Below are 23,764 nucleotides of genomic sequence, written 5' to 3'. Positions count from 1 at the left end.
CTGTCTGCAAACATGCTTGTGCCCCTTCACCTCCCCCTCACACAGTTCCACTTGTCAAATGCCTCTGAATAAAGGACAAAAAAAAATAATAATTCTGCCTATCTGCTTTGAGTGACATTTTTGTTTGCTGCCGTTTTATTTTTGCCTAGAGCAGTGATTCCCAACCAGTGTGCTGTGAGAACTCTTCAGGTGTGCTGCGGGAAATGATCAAAATTCATTTAATTGGTCACAAAATTATTTACGAAGAATAATGGATCTTTGTTCATCTATCCATGCAAGCGATGTAGAGTGACAGCCAACAAATGTTCTATAAGATAGCACAAAATACATAATTGAATCCAATTTTTTTGTAGCATTTTAGTTTGTAGGGGTGCTGTGAGATTTTTCAAATATAAAATGTGCCTTGGCCCAATAAAGGTTGAAAATCACTGGCCTCGAGGATTGTTGCATTGTCTATAGAAAGTTTTTGTTCTGGAGATTAGATTTCCCACTTAAAATCGATGCTCTATAGTTACAAGTAATTCCTTTATATATTTTGTCTACTCAAATTTCAGGGGGGTTTGGCAAAAAAGTACCACCGCTCAATGTAAAATTAAATGTACTTTAGGCAACTGGAAAATCTTGGGTTGCTAAATAACTTTCTTCTGGACAAGGGTTTGTTAGTTGACAGCTTTTATTAGAGTCCATGTTCTTTTAACATCGAATTACTAATTCAAGCTTGACCGCTTTACACTTAACGTTAGAAACTGTTTAAACACCATATTGCGTAATATACTTCTGCAAATTGATTACAAAAAAAAAAAGTTGATGTAGACCTTTAGCCAACAGCTCAACACACAATTTCATACGAATAATGTCGTCTTTAGTATTTAATGGCGTTTGATCCTCATTTTCTATATGCAGTGGATTCACCATTCAATGTGTATGACCCTTGGCATTAAGTGCCATGACAGAGGGCCACCTAGACGGGACCCCTCTCTGTCAGCAGGTGGTGACTCTCCTCGCTTGAGGGGAAGAGAGCCTCCCTCAAGCGCATCACGCCTCCTGCAACCCCAGCACGGCTGCCGGCATCCTCCGCCGGTGACCTGCGAATGGGCTGGTACACCTTGTAACGTCTGGAAAGAGAGGTAAGATGTGTGGCGTATCATCACAAGTGCATTATTGGCCGTTGTCATCATTCAAATGTTAACTGTTAGGGGGGAAAAAATCTATATTTTTCAAACTTTTACTGCCAAAATGTCTTTAACTGTTGTGTCCCAAATGAAGTTTCATGATTAGCAATATGTTTTCCGAAGATCATTCTATATATATATATATATATATATATATATATGATTTTTCTCCTATATATTACTTAATATGCCTCTTCCATGAAAACTAACGCAAATGTCTTCAGTTTTTTTTTTTTTTTTTTTTTTGGTTCTTTTACAGTCTGTCAGTTACAGTTTATGCTCCTGCTCCTGCCTGCAATTGGTTGGCGACCGATTCAGGGTGTACCCAACCTCCCGCCCGAAGATAGCTGGGATAGGCTCCAGCAGCCCGTGACCCAAGTGAGGATAAGCGGTAAAGAAAATGGATGGATGTTTGTCTTTACCGTTATGCAAGACGTTTATATCAATGGGCCACCACTATTTGCTCTGTCAATAAAGATTGCCTTTAATATAAATGTCCCAAATAATAATAAAAAAATAAATACAAAAACAATAAAAAACATTGCTAAATTAGATTAAAATATTCTCTGCCCATGTTATTTTGTTACCCAAAAAATATATCTAAGAATTTCTAAGTGACAACAAACCTTTGAACCATATGAAATATTCAGAATTTTTTAAATTGGTTTTACTTACCTGTAAACAACACATGCAATCAATGCAAAGAAGGCTACCAGTACGGCACTTGTAGAAAGGATCACCTCAGTTGTATGAGGGTTTTTAGACTCTAGGGGAATGAAAATTGTCCATCAACTTTCTTCAGTTGAGCACGTTTACTCTCGCACTTTCTGTCTCAACTCACCAGGGGCCACTTGGGACTTGTTGATGGTGATACTGGTGCTGGTCAGGGTCAGGCTACGAGAGTCCTCCAGCGTGATGTTGACGCAGTAGGTCCCCGGCTGTGGAAAAGTTCTCCTCAGGTTCACCGCGCACTCTGCGGACGGAGGAACTTCGTTGCACATGATGCTGTGCACCCAAGTGCACGTGGGGTCCGACACAATGGTGCACGCCGAGGTGGGGATGCTGAAGAGGAGAACATTTACCGATAAGACCTTCTGTATAAGTGATTCTCAAACTTAAAAGAGTATATTTAATGTATTGTAATCCACTGCAACAAATATGCACAGTTTGAACATTAATAAAGCAGCTAAATGTGGGAAAAGTAAAAAAAAAAAAAACATAATGTAAATAATGATTCAATAAAAATGTATTGCGTATAAAAGTCAAACAAAAATTGTACCTAAATGTTTAAAAACCAGACAGTTCTTAAAGATTAAATGCAAATGTTTTTAATTTAAAAGTTAAATACAACTGAACCGTACTGATGCAGGGATGCTTTTGCATAACACTAGAGGGAGCCTGTGTACCACATTTTGAGAATCATATGTAAAGGCAACGTATGGTACATACCTGCCGAGGCATTTCACCAGGAAGCTAATATCAGTCTTGGTAACTCTGGCAGCCAGCACGTCAACAATGCGGCTGTTGGCCTTGCTCTTCACTGGGTGCTTGGGCTCTGTGGAAAATCATGTTATTGTTTGTGCAGAATGAAGCGCTTTGGAGGCGGCACGGTGGCCGACTGGTTAGAGCATCAGCCTCACAGTTCTGAGGACCCGCGTTCAATCCCCGGCCCCGCCTGTGTGGAGTTTGCATGTTCTCCACACCCCTGCGTGGGTTTTCTCCGGGCACTCCGGTTTCCTCCCACATCCCAAAAACATGCATTAATTGGAGACTGTAAATTGCCCGTAGGTGTGAATGTGAGTGCGGATGGTTGTTTGTTTGTATGTGCCCTGCGATTGGCTGGCAACCAGTTCAGGGTGTACCCCGCCTCCTGCCCGATGACAGCTGGGATAGGCTCCAGCACGCCCTAGTGAGGAGAAGCGGCTCAGGAAATGGACGGATGGATGGATGAAACGCTTTGGGTAAATGTCATGTTTTAAGTGTATGGCAGAACGTTGGCTAACAAACGAATAATAGAACAATTCAGTTTGCTCATCTTCGATTTATATTTATCAGTATTTTGTTGTTGTTTGCATGCTTGAAAATGTTAAGAAAGCTAAAGTTGAGTGTACTAGATGGGAAAATTGGGTGATTGTACAATATAGGTTTGAGCACCAGATGGCAGTATTATAAAACTGCCAAAAAGCGCAGCACTGACCCAAAAATTCTCACTGTAATTTGAATATGTTTTAGCCACTGGGAACTTGTGTTGGCTAACTAGATATTTGTCATTTTGCCTGCTAGTGATTTAAAGTTTTATGGCTGCAATAAAATCTTTGATATCTTGGTGACTTATACGGCAATGATTACTTCTGGATACAGAAATTGGGGTTTTCATCAGATTTTGGCATTTTGACAAATAAGAAAATAGTTACAAATTAGTTTAATAATAACAATAATCGATGTAATAGTTGTATATCATAACATCATACATGTGAACAATATTTCATTATTTGTTGAATTTAAAAAGGTTTAGTGCACTAGTGTTCTATGTCCAAACATGTTTCAAACGCAAGATTTCATGGAAGACGATAACATTCATGTATACTAACATGCAGATGCACTGGCACGCAAGCTAAAGCACTACTTACTTTCTAAGTCTTGTATCAGTCTCGGAACCTCACTTTCAGGGATGTTTTTTTTTTCGTGAGAGGCAAAGGCTGGTTTCATGGGTGAGGCCATTTTGGAAATGGGACTTGGCCTGGTGTTGCACCAATGAATCAGGAAAGGTGCTCAACGTGACAGTGGACTGCCCCCAATGTTTCTCAAAATTGGAACTAATTGGGTAAAGATAGGCCTTTTTTCTATTAGCCCACTCTAGCTCCCAGTGTCGCTGACTGTCCTTCAGCTTCCAGATCAGACCACACCAATAAAAAAAAAGAGGCATGTGCCTGACACCTACCGATGATGCTGATGTTCCCCACGAAGATCCCGTGCACGTAGCGGAAACACCTGTTGCCCTCGAGCACACGCTTGCTGCGAAGCAGAGAGTAGGGAGTCGACTCCGGGGTCGTGCTGGATACATCGGACGGGAGGACTTCTGTGATGGTTAAACCCGTTGTCACGGTGACAGGAGATGAGCTGGATATCACTGAGATAGCTGCAGGAAGTGACATGGTAGCATGAACTCATTGGGCAGGCGTGCATGTTTGGGGAACATGCAAATGAGCTGCAATGGGCATTTCCAAGCTCACCTTGGCGGGTGGTCATGATGGCTGGTGGAGACGTGGAACGTTCTAGAGGAGGACACACATCAGGAACATAGTGCACTTTCGTTATTTACGTTTTTATGACATGTTGCGTTATGAGTCAGAGGAGAAAATTTTTTGCAAAAGACAGGAGGAAGCACAGCTGATAGTCAATATGCCAATCAAGTGAGTTGAATTTACCCTTGAGGAATAATGAGTATAATAAATAAATATCCCTATTTAATTGTAAAGTATGAAATATGAAAACTTCCTAAAACGGAACTATAGGAGCGTGCTATACCCAGAACCTTATATTGCTCCTTCACCTTGAAATTATTATATTTAAGTTATTTTAGTCAGAGAGCCACATTATTTTTTAGCTACAATTAATAGCAGAAACAGCATCAAGTAAAAAAAATACATTTAGCGTGTAACCCCGCCTTGCACCCAAAGTCACCTAAAAAAATTTAAAAATTATTTTTATGTATATTATGAATAATAATAAATCAATAGATATTGACAATGGTTTATCTATATTATGCAATATAGTAATAGTAAAAATATGAATTATTCTTATTCTGTTCAAAAATATAACTAATTTGTGATTTTATTTATACATTTTTTTTCCCCATTATTATCATTGTTCTTATTGTGCTCGTATTACCAGTAGGGGACGGTGTCGGTGTGGACGTGGGGGCAGCAGGTGGACACTCCATTGGAAACGCCGCCTCCACCACCAGCTTGACGGTCACGTTGCCCACCTTGCCGTAGGCGTGCGTGGTCACGTCGCGGTGGGTCACCAGCTGGTTGCCGTCCCTGAAGTCCCACATGTAGTCGATGGCCGCTGCGGTCTTGAGGTAACCGCTGGGGTCGTGGAGATGCACTCGAAAGACGACATCCTCATCGCGGAAGAACACGTTGTTGTCAGACTCGTTGAACGCGGCCTTCTGGGAGATGTCCACCACCACTGGGATCATTTCTTAAGCACAGATAAGAACAGACAACATTCATGCACATATTTTACCAATACGAGTTTAAACCAGCAGTGGGAAAACTTTTGTGCTGATTTGATGTTTAAAACCTATACTCAGAGAGGTAATTTTAAGATGGAAAAAAAATAATAAAAAAAAAAATCTTAAAATGAAATGTGGAGGGAGGCCAGAATAGTGTTCCCTCATGCAATGGGCTGGCTGACTCCAAAGTCAAGAGCATTCCATTAATGCAGCCAAAATGTGATGTAGCATTGACTACTGTTTAGTTAAATCAATAAATTAACCAATTATTGAATCAAGAACGGTTCAGGGTGCACCCCGCCTCTTGCCCGGAGTCAGCTGAGCTTGGCGCCAGCACGCCGCGACCCGAGTGAGGATAAGTGGTATGGAAAATGGATGGATTGATGAATGAAGGAATGGTAAATGTGTTTGTATTTTTATCTTTACTAATATTTAAATTTCATTACTTGCAATACATAAAAATAACCAAATATTTAATGAAATAATAAAAACTAATACAATTGCAACATATGTAAATTTTTTATTTTTACTGTACAATTATAATTCAACCTCATGTTTGGATTTTATTAATCTTAATGAATTTAATAACAATTAATTTAAGTATTATTTAAAACAAAAAAATCTGAAATGTACTGCATGTTTTTTTTCACTTATATTTTTCATTCTATTATTTGTAAAAAAACAAAACATTAAAATAATATAAACAAATGAGATAAATGAGTAAATAAATTCATTCATTATAACGAAGTAACCAATTATTTCATAAAATAATTTTAAACATACTTATATGTTTTAAAATGTCATTATTGTTTTTTTTTTGTTTTTTTTTTTACAATAAATAACCATTTATTTAATGAGATAATCAAATAAATAAAATGACATTTTAAACATTGTAGAATATGTACAATTTGTTTTATAGATATATAATAATTCATTCTCGTGTTTTATTTTATTAATCAGCATGAATTAGAATTTTTGAATGAAAAATGGTCAATTCATATTTAATACATTTGAATTGACCAATCTTAGGGGGGGAAACAGGCTAAATGAAGGATAAAAAAATGAAGGAAGAGTGTATTTGACCTGTGACGTAGAAAACTGTGTTGTCAGTACTCAAGGGGCTGTACTTCCCGCGTTCACGTTTACGGTACACCATGACCTCCATGACCTCTGCTCCCAGAGGGATGCTGGAGGTGTTGAGGGTCAGGCTGGACGAGTGGCCGTCACATTTCTCGAAATATTGTCCTAGATCCAGAAAAAAAGTCAATATTAACAAAAACTATAAAAAGCATGTCAGTTATCAGTATAGGCATGATGAGTTTCACAAACTCACAGGCCATAACATTAGGTACAACTGTACAATCTAAAAAAAAAAAAGAAGAAGAAAAACTAAAGTATAAGATGATATCTGGTCATTGTGGTTTATAGATTGTATGAGTAAATAAAATATTAGGAAGACCAAGTAATCAGCTGATCGATTAAATCAACCACGACCAGCCCTTTTCAAATTGACAAAAATCAGGCAATTTTAATTAATTTTTTTAACACATTACAACATGAGCCAAAGACAAAAATTGAAAAAAAAAATCAGCAAAAATCACCTCAATTGTTGTTTTTTTTAAATTATATAGGATTAAATGTTGTTTGTGTCACCTCTTTCATGTGTTGTGTTCAGAATTAACCAATCACATTCAAACTCCTGTTCAGTGGGAGTCAGCACACACTTGCCACAATTAAAGTTCCTCCGATGAACCCCAAATGAAGTTCAGTTGTTCTGGTAGGCGTTTCCTGACATTATTTTTACTTTCTAGCAGAATCCTGAAGGTTTTCTGCTAACTCTAACACATTAATGGTGGATTAAAACTTAAAAAAAAGATGTATCTTGGTCTCATTTATTATATATCATGAAAAGCTAGCATTGGAACTGGGGTGTGTAAACTTTTTATGTCCACTGTATGTTTGAAGTTATAGTTGAATGAATGTGAATGTCATACAGTATGTGAAGGTGTCTCACCCATCGTGTGCCACACGTAGACGTAGTTCTTGCGCCTCCAATCGTTACTCTGGGGGAAGGGCTTCCCATCGGGGAACACGTTACACTTGGTAGGGTCAGTACATTTCCCAAAGCCGTAGTCCTCCCTCAAGGACGTCCAGTTGTACACGTAGCCCGAGCGCACTTGTCCGTTAGCTGCAATAAAGCAAAGTGCGATCTTGTGACTGGGAAAAGTGGTGTCTTTAACATATTGCTCATTTTACAAGCACAGATAGGAGATGTGTCAGAAATGTTCCACGGACTGGTGTCACAAAACATATTTTTCACATGACTTTTGAAAACGTCACCAAATTTCAGTCTGAAGGAATAACATTTTTTTTTTGTTTTTTTTATTATTGCTGTCAAACATCAAAACAGGTCAAATTTGACCTGAACAGTATATAAGGGTAAGGAAGGCCTGGTGCGCCTATTTCGGCAGCACCTGAGGCCTCCAGCTGCGTACCGTCGTCACAGTGTTCATCCCACACCAGTTCCCCGTTGTCGTCTTCCTTCTGGCACGGGGGATACTCCAGCTTGGCCGTGAATGAGATGACGGAGCCGTTGAGAGCGGGGCTGTCGCTGGTGAGGCGCACTGTGGGCTTGCCTTCTGAGACGTACAGTGGGGTCAACAGTTTAACACAGTGTATATAGGCCAGCAATTTCCAATCACATTCGCTTTGTGAACCCACCTATCCCAGCGACATACAGTATAGTGACTGGCACAACAATTAAGCTCTTCCACTAGCACTGGCGGAAGGTACAAATAACCCGTGTATCCACGTGTTGCAATTCATCCAATGAAATAAAAGCTTTTCGTTCAATTGAACTGGCCCAGATGTCACAGTGAGGAAGTACATTTGTGAGTAAATCGAGAAAAGATCATCATTATTTCAGTATACAGTATATACTTTTTGAGTCATCAGTAGATGAGGTAAAAAAAAAAAAAAAGGTTAAATGTGGATAGAAATTGTCTAAAATAGTATATATATATATATATATATATATATATAATATTAATATCAAAATAACAATTCATGCTCATTTTTATTTTATTGTTTTTATTTAATTGAATTATACTTAATTAGTTAATTAATACAATAATATTGTTAATTTTGTTTTATCTAAAAAATAGTTTGATTCATTAATACAACAATAATCCATGCAGATATTTTTTAAGTCTCTAATTCATTTAATTATAATAAATTAGCCAATGATTTAATAACCTACTCCTATTTTACTCCTTTTTATTTGAAATAAGTAATTGAAATAACAACATAATTCGTGCCTATTTTTATTGAATTTATGATAAATTGATTTACACTTAATTAACCAATTAATGTAAAACATTTGAATGTGTATGTTTTTTTTCAAATGTAAAATATGTTACTTGGCCTACTAAACGTTGGGAAACACTGGTAATGCAAGAAGTTGAGCCAAACTCGCCTCGTCTGTGCATGAGCTGCTTGGGCTTTGGTTTAAAGGGCGGGTAGAGGTAATCGTCCCATGGCATGGTGTCAGGATTCCAGACTGGGATGGGTGGGATGGGGAAAGGAGACATTCTTGCTGCGGTGTGCTTGTGGGGGAACATGTCAGCATATGCTGGAGAGACAAACGGCAAGAAGTTGAAAAAAAAGGCAAAAAAAAACCATTCATATTCTGCTTGGCTGTAGTGAAGCTTGACAAACTCATTTCAAAATCATATTCCAAAAGGTGCATTTTATTTTAAAATATTTCCCCCAGTCGTTAAAAAAACCCAACAATAAACATTTTCATTGATTTAAAATCTTTAAATTTGTTGATCCAATGGAAACAAGTAATATCGATACAACTATAATACAGTACTTAGCATTAAGAGAATCTACTACTTCAATGTTGAAAACACACAACACCCCAAAATGTATTTTACTGTATATATGATATACGGTATAATAGACATAACGAACAAAATATACAAATATTCGGCCAAATATTAGGCCAGAAAACCTTTGACAACTTCATCCCGTTGCTTAAAATCATATCTAATGATTACAATTTAATGTAACAACATTAATCCAACATTGGTGATGCTTGACATTGACAGAAATCACATGTTTCTTAGGAGGATGAAACGTATGCAGTAAATTGTCTTCAGCGGAGACTCGGCTAATGAAACTCATGAGACTGACCGCAACAGTGAGATGATGGAGAACGTCATCACAGTGAGTAAAACATTCAACATTTCAAGTACTTATACCATACTCTGGACAATAAAACTATAGGCGTATTCAATAAGTACAGCAACCAATAGAAAGCTTCACTTATCTCACTGACAATCTTATTTTAAAGTTGAACATCTTACTTTTGCGTCCATCCGCTTGGTAAATGAAGGAGATGCAGGCGAGAAGAAAAATATATTTCAAGACTCCCATCTCGAAAATCAGAACCAACAAAGTTACAGTCGTCCCCGCGTGCTTGAGTGGATGTTGAGCTCAGGCGTGATGTTCTCCCACTACTCCGCTCGCCCTGCTGTGATTTGCGTGTTTGTTTGCAATAATTGAATCTAGTGCTGGTGAGCACATAGACATGTGACGTTTGTTAACGAGACGCATCTCATCCCCCATTAGAGCGCATGAGGCAGGGAAGTCATGTGGGGTGAGGTGCATCGGCTTCCTCTTTGCTACTGTCCGCTTCTAAAGAAGGATCAGCAACGTAAAGCCGAGTTATGACGTGATCAGTAGTGCAAGATTATTGGTTAGGAAGTCAAATGCATATAAAGGTTTATATAATAGAACAAAAGTCTGCTATTTCCGTGTAATATCTTTCTCAGAAATGTGATCAAGTCAATTGAATAATACTCAGAATCAGAAATCGCCTGCAACGTGACCCACCAGATGAAGTCACGATAACCCCAAATGGTCCAATTGCTTCAATGTTATTGCATTTTCTCTTGATTCTAGTGAGGCATGTTGGCGATATAACCCCGAGTAGTGATTGGTGTCCAAGGGATTGTGACCTTACCCACACTGACCCACCGATGTGCCCGAGCTTGTTGCGCCACAGTGGGCCAAAAAGCAGAAGGAAAATGTGCAAACTGTTGTTGCGGATTTCAGCGTCAACCCAACATGTGATGGCCGTCGTCGTTTCAGTGCTGCTGCTCCTCCTCACGAGGTTTGCACCCAAATTCCTTTTCATCTTCAAAAGTTAAAGAAAAAGCAGCACAGTGGAATAGCGCTTCGCATGCCTCACAATTCACAAATACACAAAAAAGATAAAACACCCTCAATTTGAATCTTAGGATTCATGTTTTTTTCTCCTTCAGTATTTCGTAACACACGATATGTTATTTCACTAGCCGAATAGCCTAATTGCCCAAGTCATTTTTAACTTACTGTCACTATATCAATTAGAAAATACCAATTTATGTGGTAAACATTTAAAAAAAAAAAAAAAAATAATAATAATAAAAAACCCTGACGCATAATTGCAGAACGATACATGAAAAATCCAACAAATTACAAACCTGCACTTCTAACCAGTGAGACAATATCACCATTTTTTTGGAGCTTTTGTTACTTGACTTTAATAGAACATACAATCCAGCCATTCATTTTCTATACGGCTTGTCCTCATTAGAGTGAGCTGAAGCCTATATCAGCTGATTTTGGGGGAGTGGCAGGTTACACCCTGTACTCGTCATGTAACACAGATTTCCACTATTTCCATTCTACGAATTGATTATCCTTTTCATGCTCATGTTTTCAACAATGTGCTGTGCGCTGCTCGACCGTATACAGTGGTAACACCTCTGTTCCCCCTCTGGGGCTCATTAAAGAACTATCGTATTTTATCTTAAACACTAGGTCCACTGTGCTGCGTATTCGAGTCAATAAAGACGTATTTCTACCATCATAAAGCCCCAAAATATATTATGAATCTGTTCTCTTAGCTTGTAAAGAAGCAGCTACAGCATTCTTCCTGAATATGACAGATTATTTCTACCAATGAATGTATTTCTAAGCATTAGGATATATGCAGCCCTTGCATTAAAAGGCCTCTCTTTTTCTCTCACTGTGCACACACGGTGTTTTTTTTTTTTTCATCGATAGGCGGAATGCAGACACATTCCGTGCGTGCGTGCGTGCGTGCGTGCGCGGCTGCTGCTATGTGCTGGCAAGGGAAACTTGACTTCAGTGTATTTTGGCCCGAGCAGAGGACTTATGGGAGTGTTCGCTTCTGGAAATACATGAGGAACTTTCTTATCCCCATTCGCCCTACGAACATGTTCCCACCAGAACACATTGAACTGACCTTCCACTGACCCCTTGTCATTTTCCACCCAGGCCTCTCATTTGAGGTCCACCCTCTCTTTCTTCTCCCTCACCACATAAGCGTCTCAGAAAAAAGGTCCTGGAAAGAGGTACAAACAATGATCCATATGCACTACATTAGCGTAGACTGCACATTAACACAGAAACGAACGGCTGTTTATCCCAACGGGTGTTTTTCTCAGATGTTCCCTTCCCTCCTCTTCCTCGCTGTAATCACAGCCATGAGAAGACACGCCGCCCTGTCATCCTGGGAGGAGGAGGAGGCAAGTGTGCGTCTTTGTACTTAACGCACGGAAGGTGAGCTGCTCGCTCGTCCCACTCGGCAATGTCTCATCACAGACCCCTCGCACAACTGTCCCGTAACGCAACGTTTGCCGACCTTTATCCGGCCAAAGCACCCGCGTCATATCAAACAAATCTCATGTCACGCCCCGAAACAATAATCGTGAAGTTACACGCAAATTGCATGCAGTCATTGTGAAATGTGGGCCTGCTCGATAGCACAAAGCTATTATTCCGTTGTATGAACGGCAGTAGGTGGATGCAAAGGTTTATTGTAGCTTGCGGTGTCTAATTGAAGAGCATTGAATTGTTCTGAATGTCATGATACGTCATCAGCATACACAGATGAGAAAGGATGCAATTGTAATTAATAAAGCATATATATATATATATATATATATATATATTTGTTTTAGTGGAACTGAATAGTTTCTTGGGGCACCCCTGATGAGCTATCATGGCACGCTCTCGTATTTATTTATTTACACTACATGAACAATGCATCAACACATTTTTGCATGTGTGTTTGAAAAACTAAAATATACACATAACTAACGATAATCATAATAACAGATATTGTATTCAGAAAAAAATGGTGTACGAGTTATTTTAAAAACATCGGGGAAAAAAACATCCTATAGGAATGTCCAGTCTTTCAATGTGTGTCCACTAAGAGGTTAAAAATAAAAATAAGAATTAAAAAAGAAAAAACATACAAATATATTTATGACTGCCACTAGGCAGTGCTATAAACATCTAAATCAGCAACTTCAGGGAAACCCCCCCCCGATTTTTCCTGGTCTTTATCCTCTATCCAGATGAACTCCCAAACTGCCAAGCTTGAGCCATGAGATCCAAGCTGGACTCGATGTTTTCCGGGACTGACAGATGGCCTGCAGCCCTTCAGCATTGCTACCACCAAAACTAAAAGACTGTCATGCACTCGTGTGGCTCGATGCTGGCAAAAATACTCGACTGTTGTCATTGTTCAGTAATGTTAACTCTTTTAAAGACAGGGTTGTAAAAGTTGTCCTCCCCCAAAAAATGGATTCACGGTCTTCTGCTTTTCCATTCAGCCATTTAATACTCTGCTTGTCCGCATTTAGGGTCACAGTTGAGACGAGGCCTAACCCAGCTGAAGGTGTGCAAAAGACTGATCGCCGGCCAATCAACAGCACAAATAAACAAACAAACAAAAAGCATTCACTCTTACTTACTCTTATTTTATTCATTTTAAATGAATGCATCAACAGGAGTGTTTCCTAAAAAAAAAAAAAAAAAAAAAAAAAGATTAAAATCATAGATCATTATTTCGGAATGAACCACATATTTGTTCTTTACAAAAATCATAAACTGATAATAAAACTTTATGAAATGCAAATACACAATAAGAAAATGTGTTTGTTGCATTATATGTATACAGCATGTGGAAAACCACATTCCATGTTGACCTGATGACAAATCGCTTCATGTGACAAACCCGAGAAGTGAATGTTCCAGAAGAAAAGTCCAAAATTAGAAATATGAAACTGTTCAAAGGTCACTGTTCTTTTATGTGTTGAAAAGTGTAATTAACTATTAGTCTAACCTTTTTCAAAATCACAGACCAACTAATAGATTGCACCGCAAGGTGCACCACGTAGAGGTGATATTTGGAAAAAATACGTCACGTTAGAGACTACCGCAACCGTCGGCAGTGATATGAAAAAAAAAATCAATCTGAGATTTTGCAGCTCCTTTTCAAATGTAACCAACATTGCAATCATGCCAATTTCCAAAAGCAACTCATTTCACGACACATTTTCTTCCAGTAGTCGCAATTGCATACATTTTGAAATGAAACGATGTCATTTACGAGCCCCCAAACACTGCCCAGCCATCTCATCTTGTATTGTTCCTTCGAGATTTGTTGCCAGTGAGCAGCAGGTAGATTGTGCACATGTGGAATGTGTTTTTGTTTGGTGTTTTATGTTTTATTTTTTGGGACGCTGCAGGCTTTAGGACCTTGGGGTGCGCTCGACGAGAAGCGACCAAGTCCACTGTTGTGGAGTTTTTGGGGCTCTTGGCAACCCGCTTCTCGGATCTCGTGGAGACAAATGTGCTTGTTGCGTGTATGGTGCAGCCGATCGCGTATGAACGGGCATTATGGAAGTCAGGAGAGAACTGGGCTAAGTTTCGGTGCCTTCCTCCAAAATGGGGAAGTGTGGCGTGCGCAGGAGGATGCTGTGTTTGTGGTTGTCGCTCCTCGGATTCGCCTTGCTTCTGCTGATCGTTTCTGACCTTTTCCACCGAGGGCAATATCACTCTTACCAGACAGTTGGCTCCCGACGCGACCGCCTCCAGCGGACCCAGGCCCCGCCGGACGACTTTGAGCTCATCGGAGACGCAGCGTCCGAGCTCTTGCCCGAACTCGTCCCCATCAACTCGCTTAAAGAGGACCAGCTTTTGTTCGTGGCGTCCACGCGGGGCGCGCGGGACCCTCCGCACAAGAAGTGGAATTACAAGGTGCTCTTGCCCGCGGCGAGGAAGGAACTTGCGGGAGAAGGAGCGCGGGATCGACGAGGCAGCCACGCGTCCCCGCCCGAGGCGCGACACCCCAAGTGAGTGAGCGAGCGAGCGAGCGAGCGCGACCGAACACACTTTGACCGATCAATTGCACAGTGCGAAATGCATTCGTGCGCGACAGGTGCCTCGGCGAGCAGTACAGCGAATCTCTGCCTTCTGCCAGCGTGCTCATCTGCTTTCACAACGAAGCCTGGGCCGCTCTTTTACGCACGCTGCACAGCGTCTTGAACGCAACACCCAGCTCCTTCTTAGCGGAGCTTCTCCTCGTGGACGACCTCAGCACGCACGGTACGCCTACCGCACCCGTATGTACGTGCGCTCGTCCTCTACAGTAGCTCGCCATCCACCTCCAAGTCTCGGCGCCCCCTTTCCAGATCACTTGAAGACAACGCTCAGTGAATACGTGTCCCACCTGGACGGGGTGCGTTTGATTCGCAGCACCGAGCGCCTCGGGGTCGCAGGGTGCCGTAACCTGGCTGCATCCCGAGCTTCGGGGGAGGTGCTGGTGTTCGTGGAGCCGCGCTGTCAATGCCTCGACGGCTGGCTGGAACCGCTCCTGGAGAGGCTGGCCCGGGACAGGCGAGCGCAATCTTCCTCCCGTATCATCGCGTTTCCTTCAGCTTTAGCAACAAACCTTTGAACGTTTATTCCATTTCTCCTCAGAGACAATTGAGACAATTCAGTGCAATAGTAGAAGGACTAAATAAGGTGCGCTCGAGTAGAAGTTTCTTCGACTACTAGACGACTTTCTGGCGCAACTAGACAAGGGCGCACGAGTACAACAACGACAAGTAGAATGACTACATCTTACGTTTGAGGGAAAACTGCACTAGTTTACAGCTACGTGCTACGAGTAGTACTAGTGACATTATTCTACTACTTCTAGTTAGTACTAGTAACTTGCATATGTCAACTCACGCACATTTTATCCTCGCTAGTACCGTAGTTGTTCTACTAGTGTGCCCTCGTCGTTCTACTAGTGCAGCCTTGCCATTCTACTGGTGGGCAGAAAGGTCATAGAGTAGTGAGAGGCAGTAGTGGGGGGGTAGGGGGGGGGGGGGGGGGGTAGGGGGGGGAAACGACAAGACAGTTGCTTTACTAGTGAGCCCTTATTGCATCGTCTATGTACCGGTATGCGCGTTGTCCTCACTCGTAAGACTATTCAGTGCACGAGTATAAATATTGTCTTACGAGTGATGATTTTTTTCCACTACTGTATGACATTTCAGTGCACTAGTAGAATGACTAGGGCGCACCAGCAGAACAACTACATGTTACTAGTCGGGCAAAACTACAGTTTGTGCTCCTAGTAATAGGCGTGACATTACACTGCAAACACTCAAAATGTTACCAATAATATTTGCCTAATTTATTTTATTGATTTGCTTTTTCTATTTACTTGCTTATTTATTTGCCTCTAGTCCAAACTAATCTGATGACACTTAAAATAAGACTAATAACTTGCTTTTAGACCATTTTCACACTTGAAATAAGCAGAGAAATTTGTCATTGTAAAAAGAAAAAAAAAACGGACTCCACTGACAGTTTTTTTGGTTCTAATTATTCATTCATCCATTCATCATCCGTTCCGCTTCTCCTCACAAGGGTCGCGGGAGTGCTGGAGCCTATCCCAGCTATCATCGGGCAGCAGGCGGGGTACACCCTGAACCGGTCGCCAGCCAATCGCAGGACACACAGAAACAAACAACCATTCGCACTCACATTCACACCTGGGGGCAATTTAGAGACTTCAATTAACCTTCCATGCATGTTTTTTTGGGGGGGGGGAGGAAACCGGAGTGCCCGGAGAAAACCCACGCAGGGTTGAACCCCGGTCCTCAGAACTGTGAGGCGGATGTGCTAACCAGTTGTCCACCGTGCCGCTGTTCTAATTAGTTCAAGTAAAAATGAGCTTGAAATAAGGGAAAATGGTCTAAAAGCAAAGTTACTTTTTAGGTGATGAGTCTTAATTGAAGTGTAATCACATTAGTTTTTAGTCGAAATAAGACAAATATTGTTGGTAAGCTTTTGAGTTGTCGCAGTGCATTAGAAGCTAGCATTGACGAGTAGTGCTAATAGTGTGCAGATTTCAACTGGTACACATTTTTGCCTCAATAGTAATATGCAGTTGTTCTACTAGTGCGCTTTAGTCGTTTTATTAGTGCACAGAATTGTCATCGAGTAGTGGGAGGCACTAGTGGAAAAAATGTCACAGGTAAGCCATTCTTGTAGTTCTATTAGTGTGTCCTAGTCGTTCTACTAGCGATGACAAAGCGTGTAGTAGTACGTGGACAGTTCAGCGCACTAGTAGGATCTTAAATAAATGCTTAAAGGGCTTTCTTTAGTAGACTCTCCTGAGCTGTCCCATTTAGTGGTGCTACTCGGTCTCTCGCAGCGCCGCTCCAATTAGAAGTCCAATTAGGCGGCGCTCTTTGGTCTGCAAGTGGTCACATGATAACGTGCGTTTCTGTTTTGCTCTCTGTCAATTCTTAGATTAGACCACGTGATGGGAAAATTTCAAACACATGCTAACCAGAGCCGTGACTAATAAAAGACGTGACGGTTTTAGACACAGGCGCACATGTCACGGATGTGGCGTTCCTTTGTGCAGGACCAGAGTCGTTTCCCCCATCGTGGATGTGATCCACTGGCAGACATTCGAGTACAACGTCACCCAGTGGCCAGTGTGGGGAGTTTTCAACTGGAATCTGGACTTCTCCTGGGAGGCCAAACCGCAACTTCTGGACGAGGACTCAGACTTGGCGATTGAACCTGCACTGTGAGTTTATAGCCTCTGTTATGGCCTTTTTGTGCCATGACGACAGCCCGAAGTTGAACCTCCGCTGTGCAGCCATTTTAACACCGTCGCGGAATGTTTTTCTCAATTCTCTCTGCTGTGATTACTTCCTCCTGTTTTGCTTTTGACTGCAATAGGAGTCCAGCTTTAGGAGGTGGAGTTCTGGCCATTGACAGACATTTCTTCCACAATGTGGGAGCCTTTGATCCTGGTATTCAACTGTGGGGAGGGGAACAAATTGAGCTGTCCATCAGGGTAAAGGAAGTATTATTAGTTTTTGTTTTAAATCCAGCTCAATCAATATATCCTCGTGATGAAATATGATACATATTGTAATCCACACAGTTTTTTTTTAGTGTGCTTGGGTGATCCAGTTGCCTTTTGCCAACTTGTTGGGAATGTTGTGCTCAAGTAATGGTCGAGGAATGTTTTGCTTTCCACCAACGATCAACATAACAAGAAAATATTACTCGACCATTCGAGCCCATTTTGGGGAAATGTGGCTCGTGATGAATTAAGGATGACATTTTGCAGCATGTAGAAGCAAAAGAACACTTTTCGCATTCTGTCAAGTGTTTTTGAGAATAGAACGGGAAAATGAAACCGAATCCTGCTGTTACTGCTGATGCTGTCCAAGGTGTGGTTGTGCGGGGGCTCCATGGAGGTGGTTCCCTGCTCTCGCGTGGCCCACCTAGACCGCGACCCTCGCCTCCCATCCCGCTTCCAAGAGCAGGAGCAGCTCGAGAGGAACAAGATCCGCATAGCTGAGACGTGGATGGATACATACCGCAAAATCTTCTACAGGCGGGACACGCTGGCTCATTTTATTAGGCGGGTGTGTGTGTCAAGTGATATTGTTGAAAGTCAGAAAGTGTACACCCGTATAAAACGTACAAATATGTGCTTTATTACATGCAGTCTGAGACGCCCAATATTACAGAGCGCCTGCAGCTGAAGAAGACTTTGGGCTGTAGGGACTTCCATTGGTACCTGACGAAAATCCATCCCCAACTTTACGTTCCACAGGACAGATCAGGACTCTCAGGCGAGGTAGCAAGGACACGCACGCACACACAAATTGGCCATATTTGGAACTACGTTGGCTCGGTGTTTACTTCCTGTCTAATCTAAACATGTCGGGAAAAAACATTTATAATCATGAGATTGGAAAGAACACACACTGTTTTTGGCCCCTCTTTGTTTCCCAAATACATAACACCCACTCATATATTAAAAAAATATATCAAAATCTTTCAAGTCAAAATAAAGTCATTTTTCTGTCTTAATCCCATGAGATCTGGTTTTAAGTGTAAAAACGGTGAGTCGCAAATGAGTGCGGCATTGTCAACAATCGCTCCACTTTGCCACATTCAGTATGGCGGAACCATCGACATATGACTCAGCGCTCAAGGTGGGGTATATTTACATATGATGTCTGTTTGTGTTCGTGCAGCTAACTCACGCAAGTGCAGATACCGAGTGCAAACTGGCTAATGTGCAAAGAAATGTAACTGAGCAAGACTGTGTGACTTGATTGATGACTTGCTTAATCCAAGCAATGACCTGACTTGACTTGCTTGAAGTTTAGCAGGGATTCAACGTGACCTACTTGATTTGTGCCCTAGTCATTTAGGACTTACGTAATGGACTTACTCGAAATGTGACGGTTCAAACTTCAGACTTACCTGTGACTTGCACATAAGGTATATCGCAAACGTTAGTACACTCACATTTTGGGAAATATTTCTCCTATGTTTTATATGGGACAACACTGAACCAAACTTTGCCACAATGTAAAGTAGTCAGTGTAACAGTGTCATCGTGGAGAAGTGGAAGAGGATTCCAATAGCAACATGCCCGAGAGGATTCAATAGTGTCCCTTTGGCCCAATTTGGGCATTTTCGCTTAGGGGGTTCACTCACTTTTGTTGTGAGTAGTTTTGACATGAATGCATGTGTTTGGAGTTCTTTTGAGGGGATACGAAATGTACACAATTATACAAGCTGTACACTGACTACTTGACATTGTCGCAATGTTTCATGACTTCAGTGTTGTCAGAAAATGACGACAAAACTGTAAGGGGTGTCTCATCTTACTCACCAACTCTGGTGTTTACGTCTCTTTAAAGCTGTACAACGTCGGAGTTGGCGGCTGTGTCGACCGCCTCCCGGGTCAAGGGGTGCCTCTTGGATCCATGATCCTCGCGCCATGCGGCGGCACGGGCAGTCAGGTAACCATGACAACGGTCTTTTCAAGCTCTGAACGAAAGATGCCGGGCACAAAGATGACCCAGGGGTCATTGCAGCACTGCGATCTCAACTCTGACGGGGAAGTGAGATGGGGTCCCGCGGGGGCTTTGTGTTTGGACGCCGTCGGCGAGCGGGTAGTCCTCTCTGAGTGTCAGAAACCGATCAGCGACAGGCTCCAGTGGACGTTCATAAAGGTAAAGCAGCGACGTATTGACGTGGATCAATTCAGGTCAAGCATTCTTGACCTTTTTTTGTTGATTTAAAAAAAAAAAAAAAAAAAAAGTGCTCATACCATGAGGTTACATAAATCCATAATACAGATATAGGTACATATTTACAGAATGCAAAGAAAAAAAAGCCACCACACAGCACATTTGTATATTGATTTATCTTACTGTAACCTCTTGAGATCACTTTCAAGTCTGCAAGGTTGTGTTCCTTTCCAGCCGAGTGGCCAGCTGCTCCATCGACTGTCCCAGTTGTGTATGGAGGCTGTGAAGGACGGACGCCCCCCGCGGAGCTCCCCGTCAAACGAAGTCGGCGCCCGCTCGGGTGCGGGAGAGCTCATCCTGCGGCCCTGTAGGCGTCATCCCACACAGCAGTGGCGCTTTGAGCAGCTCGTGTCACCTTAATTAGCGTGACAAAGAGCAATTATGGACTCACAACATGTCAATGCCAAATATTATTATGACTGCATAGTGGCTCACTGTGTTCATCGCGGAGAATCTATACAGCATGTGGAAAAAAGTTGTTGAACACATCCGTTGTACATTTAATTAATCAATCAGTTGCTGGGTTTGAGCCCTTAGAAGCCCCCTGGATCTTAATTCTACATCTTAGGCACGGTGGGATACATTCGGTGTGGTTCACTAATGTTCTTCTGGATTTATTACCCACTGACACACTCCAAACATCGGAAGCGTGGAGGCTGTTATAGCTGCAAAAACTACTACTAAACCCATATTTTTGTTACTTTTTAATAATACAAAAAACGTATATATATATTTACGGATGTGATGGAAAAAAAGGTTACATTATTTTGTTTCTTCCATAAAATGTTATAATAATGCATCATTTTTTAGGATAATTCCTTCTGGTAACAGGTTTTCAATATTTGTTCCTGTTTTAAGGATTTCTGGTTGTATCCCTATAATTGAATCAACTTGTGAAAGACTATATTATCTCACACCCAAAGAACATGACTGTTCATCAATTCAAGAAGTAGAAAGTACCATTATACAGTGCATCCGCGTCACACCGCGACATTGTCCATGCAAAACAGCACAACATGTGAGCTTTCTGACAGGGTGGACTTTTTTTTGTTTTGTTTAGCTCATGTTAGCATTTAATGAGCACATGGCGGACTTTCACTTAGCACCACGATGCAGTTAGTAAGCTGACTACGTACTGTTGAACAAATACATTTCCAATTTCTGAAAGGGTTTTTATGTCAATTGATATTTGACTACGACAGAGTGGACATGTTTAGTATGACAACATTCAACTTCACACATAATATGATGAAAAGTACGACAAACACAAGTGGAAACATTTATTCTTTAACTATACACTGTTTCAGCCTCCAATGAAGAAACAATTTGCTTGTAGAAATGTCACTGAAAACATCAGTGGGTTTCCTAATTAAACTCTTCGGTCTTATTGTAAGTGGACAAACTTTGGCACGTCGCACACACTGCTCCGCTAACTACAGTGGCTAAATGATATTAAATGGAAAAAAAAGAAATAAAACAAAATTACAGGGTTTTATTGTCCTTTTTTTGGGATGAAAATGAGTCATTCTGATCATGAATATTCTATTTTCATTATCATATTGAACATTTTGCATATGTCCCTGAAATTGAAACTGCCGCAGTGTCATTATGGGTAATAACTGCTACATTTTCTTGACGATTGGGTAATTCTGACTTGGTAACCGGAGGCAATTTCTCGGGATTTTGACCCAAGCTACATTTCCTTTCACCAGCAGCTGTGGACAGCAGAGGGAGTAGTATGTCTTGATATTCTCTCCATTTGATTGCTTTGTTGAACCCACGTGTGTCCTGAGCTGAACTGCACTGTAATGTAATAAAGTCGACCTCCTTGAATAAGTTTCACCTTCAATTTGTTTCTCTGCAAGGTTCCTGCATTACAGATCAGTTTAATAGTTAGCGCTTGAACAATTTTCATCCGAAGCATGCATGTGACAGTGATCCTGCCTATAATGAAATTAGAATCCAGTAAACAGTGTCATGTGACTAGAAAAAGTCAAATAGGGATTTCTAAAAGGTCGGGGACATTGTGGCAATGGGAGAAGACCCTGACACTGTCTGAGGGGGAGTGAAGCTCCCCTTGCCTGGAGATCGAATTGTTGCTTTCACTGTGTCACAATTCAAAGGCTCTTGGCGCACGTAGGCCTGGCGAGTACAGTAGAATGTCTGCAGCTCGGAGGCAAGGAGGTCAAAGACTCAGGCACTTAACGTGATCGGGATTAATACTGTACAGTAGGGTGCAATCGCTCCCCCGAGTTACATAACTATATGAGCTGTGGGGATGCTGTCGAAGATGCTCGGTTACTGATTTGGGTCCTCGAGGGGTCATAGAGAAATATTGTAGTGTAGATTATGGAACTCTGACGAATAATTGTTGGTTATCAATAGGTTCAAACACCAACTGGCCACAACATTAGGTACATCGGGGTGGGGGGGGGGGGGGGGGGGGGAGAGATTGAGTGTGGGACAGAGAGAGAGAGAGAGAGAGCATGTTTAAAGGCACAGCAAATCTACAGTGTGTGTTTGTGTGTGTGAGGCTTTTGGCTTGATTACACCTCAAAAAACCAGTAACCAGCTTTATGTTATCTTCTATTATGTTTTAATAATAATAATAATAATATCAATGATGCAATTGATTCATTGACGTTGACTCGACTTTCATCACATCATAGTCGACTGCAAAAAAATTATTTCGTCATTCAGCCCCTGACATGCAATTGTAGGCAATTAAACCATACAGTAAACTACTGCGCTGCACTAGTAGCAACACTACAAGGCCCAACTATGTAACACACTAGTAGTCTCCAAGACCCTGCTAGCAGCACCAAAATGCTTGCTAATGGTCATGCCTTAGTAATAACATGTAGTTGCCCTACTAGTGTGCAGAAATGTCATACAGTAGTGGGAAAAAAAACGTTATTAGCAAAACACAGTTGTTCTACTAGTGTGCCTTTTTGGTAAGCCGTTTGACATTTATTCAGTATTACTGATATTCAGCTTAAGGTCCATGTACTAGGACCTTATACAGCGCGGTACAAGTACATAAACCTGCAGGTGAATAGCAAGGATATCGAATAAATGCGCAAACCGCTTGCCATTCAACTGCTTTTCGCTCAAATACGCAGATTAATACACAATTTAGGATCATTTCATTGTGGTGATCTTGCTATCCAGCGGCAAAAAAAGAACAGGTCAGTTCCCGTTGGAGGAGAAGCAGACGTGATCATTCGGCAGATGCTCCAGTGTCTTCACTTGACGGCACAGGGAGGGGAGGCCACCGTGAATCTCCGACTTCTGACGTAGCAGAATTGTGCTGCCGCCCTTTGCGGCAGGGCAGCTTGTGCCACAGCACCCGTGGGAGCAACTCAGACTACTTTATCAAACGCGCAAATGTCGTGTGAGCCCCAAAGCAACGTCCACTTTCTCTCCTTTGTCTCCAGTGCAAACACAGCAGCTGGCATCTCGCACTCAAACTGGAAAACACTTACTTAATTGATTTGAGCTTACCACTCAACCAATGGACAAGCATATAAATCTACGAGGTTCCAAATAGGCCAAAAATAAAATCTATCTCTCACACTCACCAAAAACCTCTCACACACATCATAAAAAAACTCTCACACTGCAATAAAACCTCACACTCACTTAAAAACCTCTTATACCCATCTAGAACCTCTCATACACCAAAAAAACACTCATATATCAAATAATCTCTAAAAAAAAAAAAAAACACTCACTCATCCAAAAAACCCTCACACATTGAATAACCTCTCATGCAAAAAAAAAAACAAAAATTCTCCAACAATAAAAAAAAACCTTCCCGCTCACCCCAAAAATATCCCACTGGGTAA

The 23,764-nt window shown here is 41.4% G+C and overlaps 2 protein-coding genes across 4 annotated transcripts; one reads left to right on the top strand and one right to left on the bottom strand.

Annotated features, from left to right (window-relative positions):
- Positions 1-668: 668 nt before the first annotated feature.
- On the bottom strand, positions 669-10,012 carry gpnmb (glycoprotein (transmembrane) nmb). 2 transcript variants are annotated; one of them, XM_061664860.1, is made up of 12 exons: positions 9,783-10,012; positions 8,888-9,043; positions 7,908-8,051; positions 7,427-7,600; positions 6,496-6,657; positions 5,064-5,378; positions 4,406-4,447; positions 4,114-4,311; positions 2,622-2,727; positions 2,014-2,234; positions 1,848-1,938; positions 669-1,115 (listed from the first exon to the last, which is right to left on the bottom strand). In XM_061664860.1, exons 1-12 carry the CDS (start codon positions 9,850-9,852, stop codon positions 962-964), a joined length of 1,833 nt encoding a protein of 610 aa, XP_061520844.1. In that variant the 5' UTR covers positions 9,853-10,012; the 3' UTR covers positions 669-961. The 2 variants fall into 2 exon arrangements, with proteins under 2 accessions (XP_061520844.1, XP_061520845.1); XM_061664861.1 differs by having other exon boundaries at positions 7,908-8,048.
- A 4,098-nt stretch (positions 10,013-14,110) lies between these two features.
- Positions 14,111-21,734, top strand: LOC133395684 (polypeptide N-acetylgalactosaminyltransferase 15-like). 2 transcript variants are annotated; one of them, XM_061664801.1, is made up of 10 exons: positions 14,111-14,633; positions 14,762-14,886; positions 14,973-15,177; positions 17,210-17,377; positions 17,533-17,650; positions 18,033-18,230; positions 18,314-18,445; positions 19,524-19,625; positions 19,701-19,838; positions 20,091-21,734. In XM_061664801.1, the coding sequence occupies exons 1-10, from the start codon at positions 14,227-14,229 to the stop codon at positions 20,274-20,276; spliced, it is 1,779 nt and encodes a 592-aa protein (XP_061520785.1). In that variant the 5' UTR covers positions 14,111-14,226; the 3' UTR covers positions 20,277-21,734. The 2 variants fall into 2 exon arrangements, with proteins under 2 accessions (XP_061520785.1, XP_061520784.1); XM_061664800.1 differs by having other exon boundaries at positions 14,720-14,886.
- Positions 21,735-23,764: the final 2,030 nt, after the last annotated feature.

The sequence above is a fragment of the Phycodurus eques genome, chromosome 20 (assembly GCF_024500275.1).
Source record: "Phycodurus eques isolate BA_2022a chromosome 20, UOR_Pequ_1.1, whole genome shotgun sequence".
In the NCBI taxonomy this organism is placed as follows: Eukaryota; Metazoa; Chordata; class Actinopteri; order Syngnathiformes; family Syngnathidae; genus Phycodurus; species Phycodurus eques.
The sequence above is the reverse complement of the archived record's forward strand: the minus strand, read 5'-3'. Positions and strand labels throughout refer to the sequence as shown.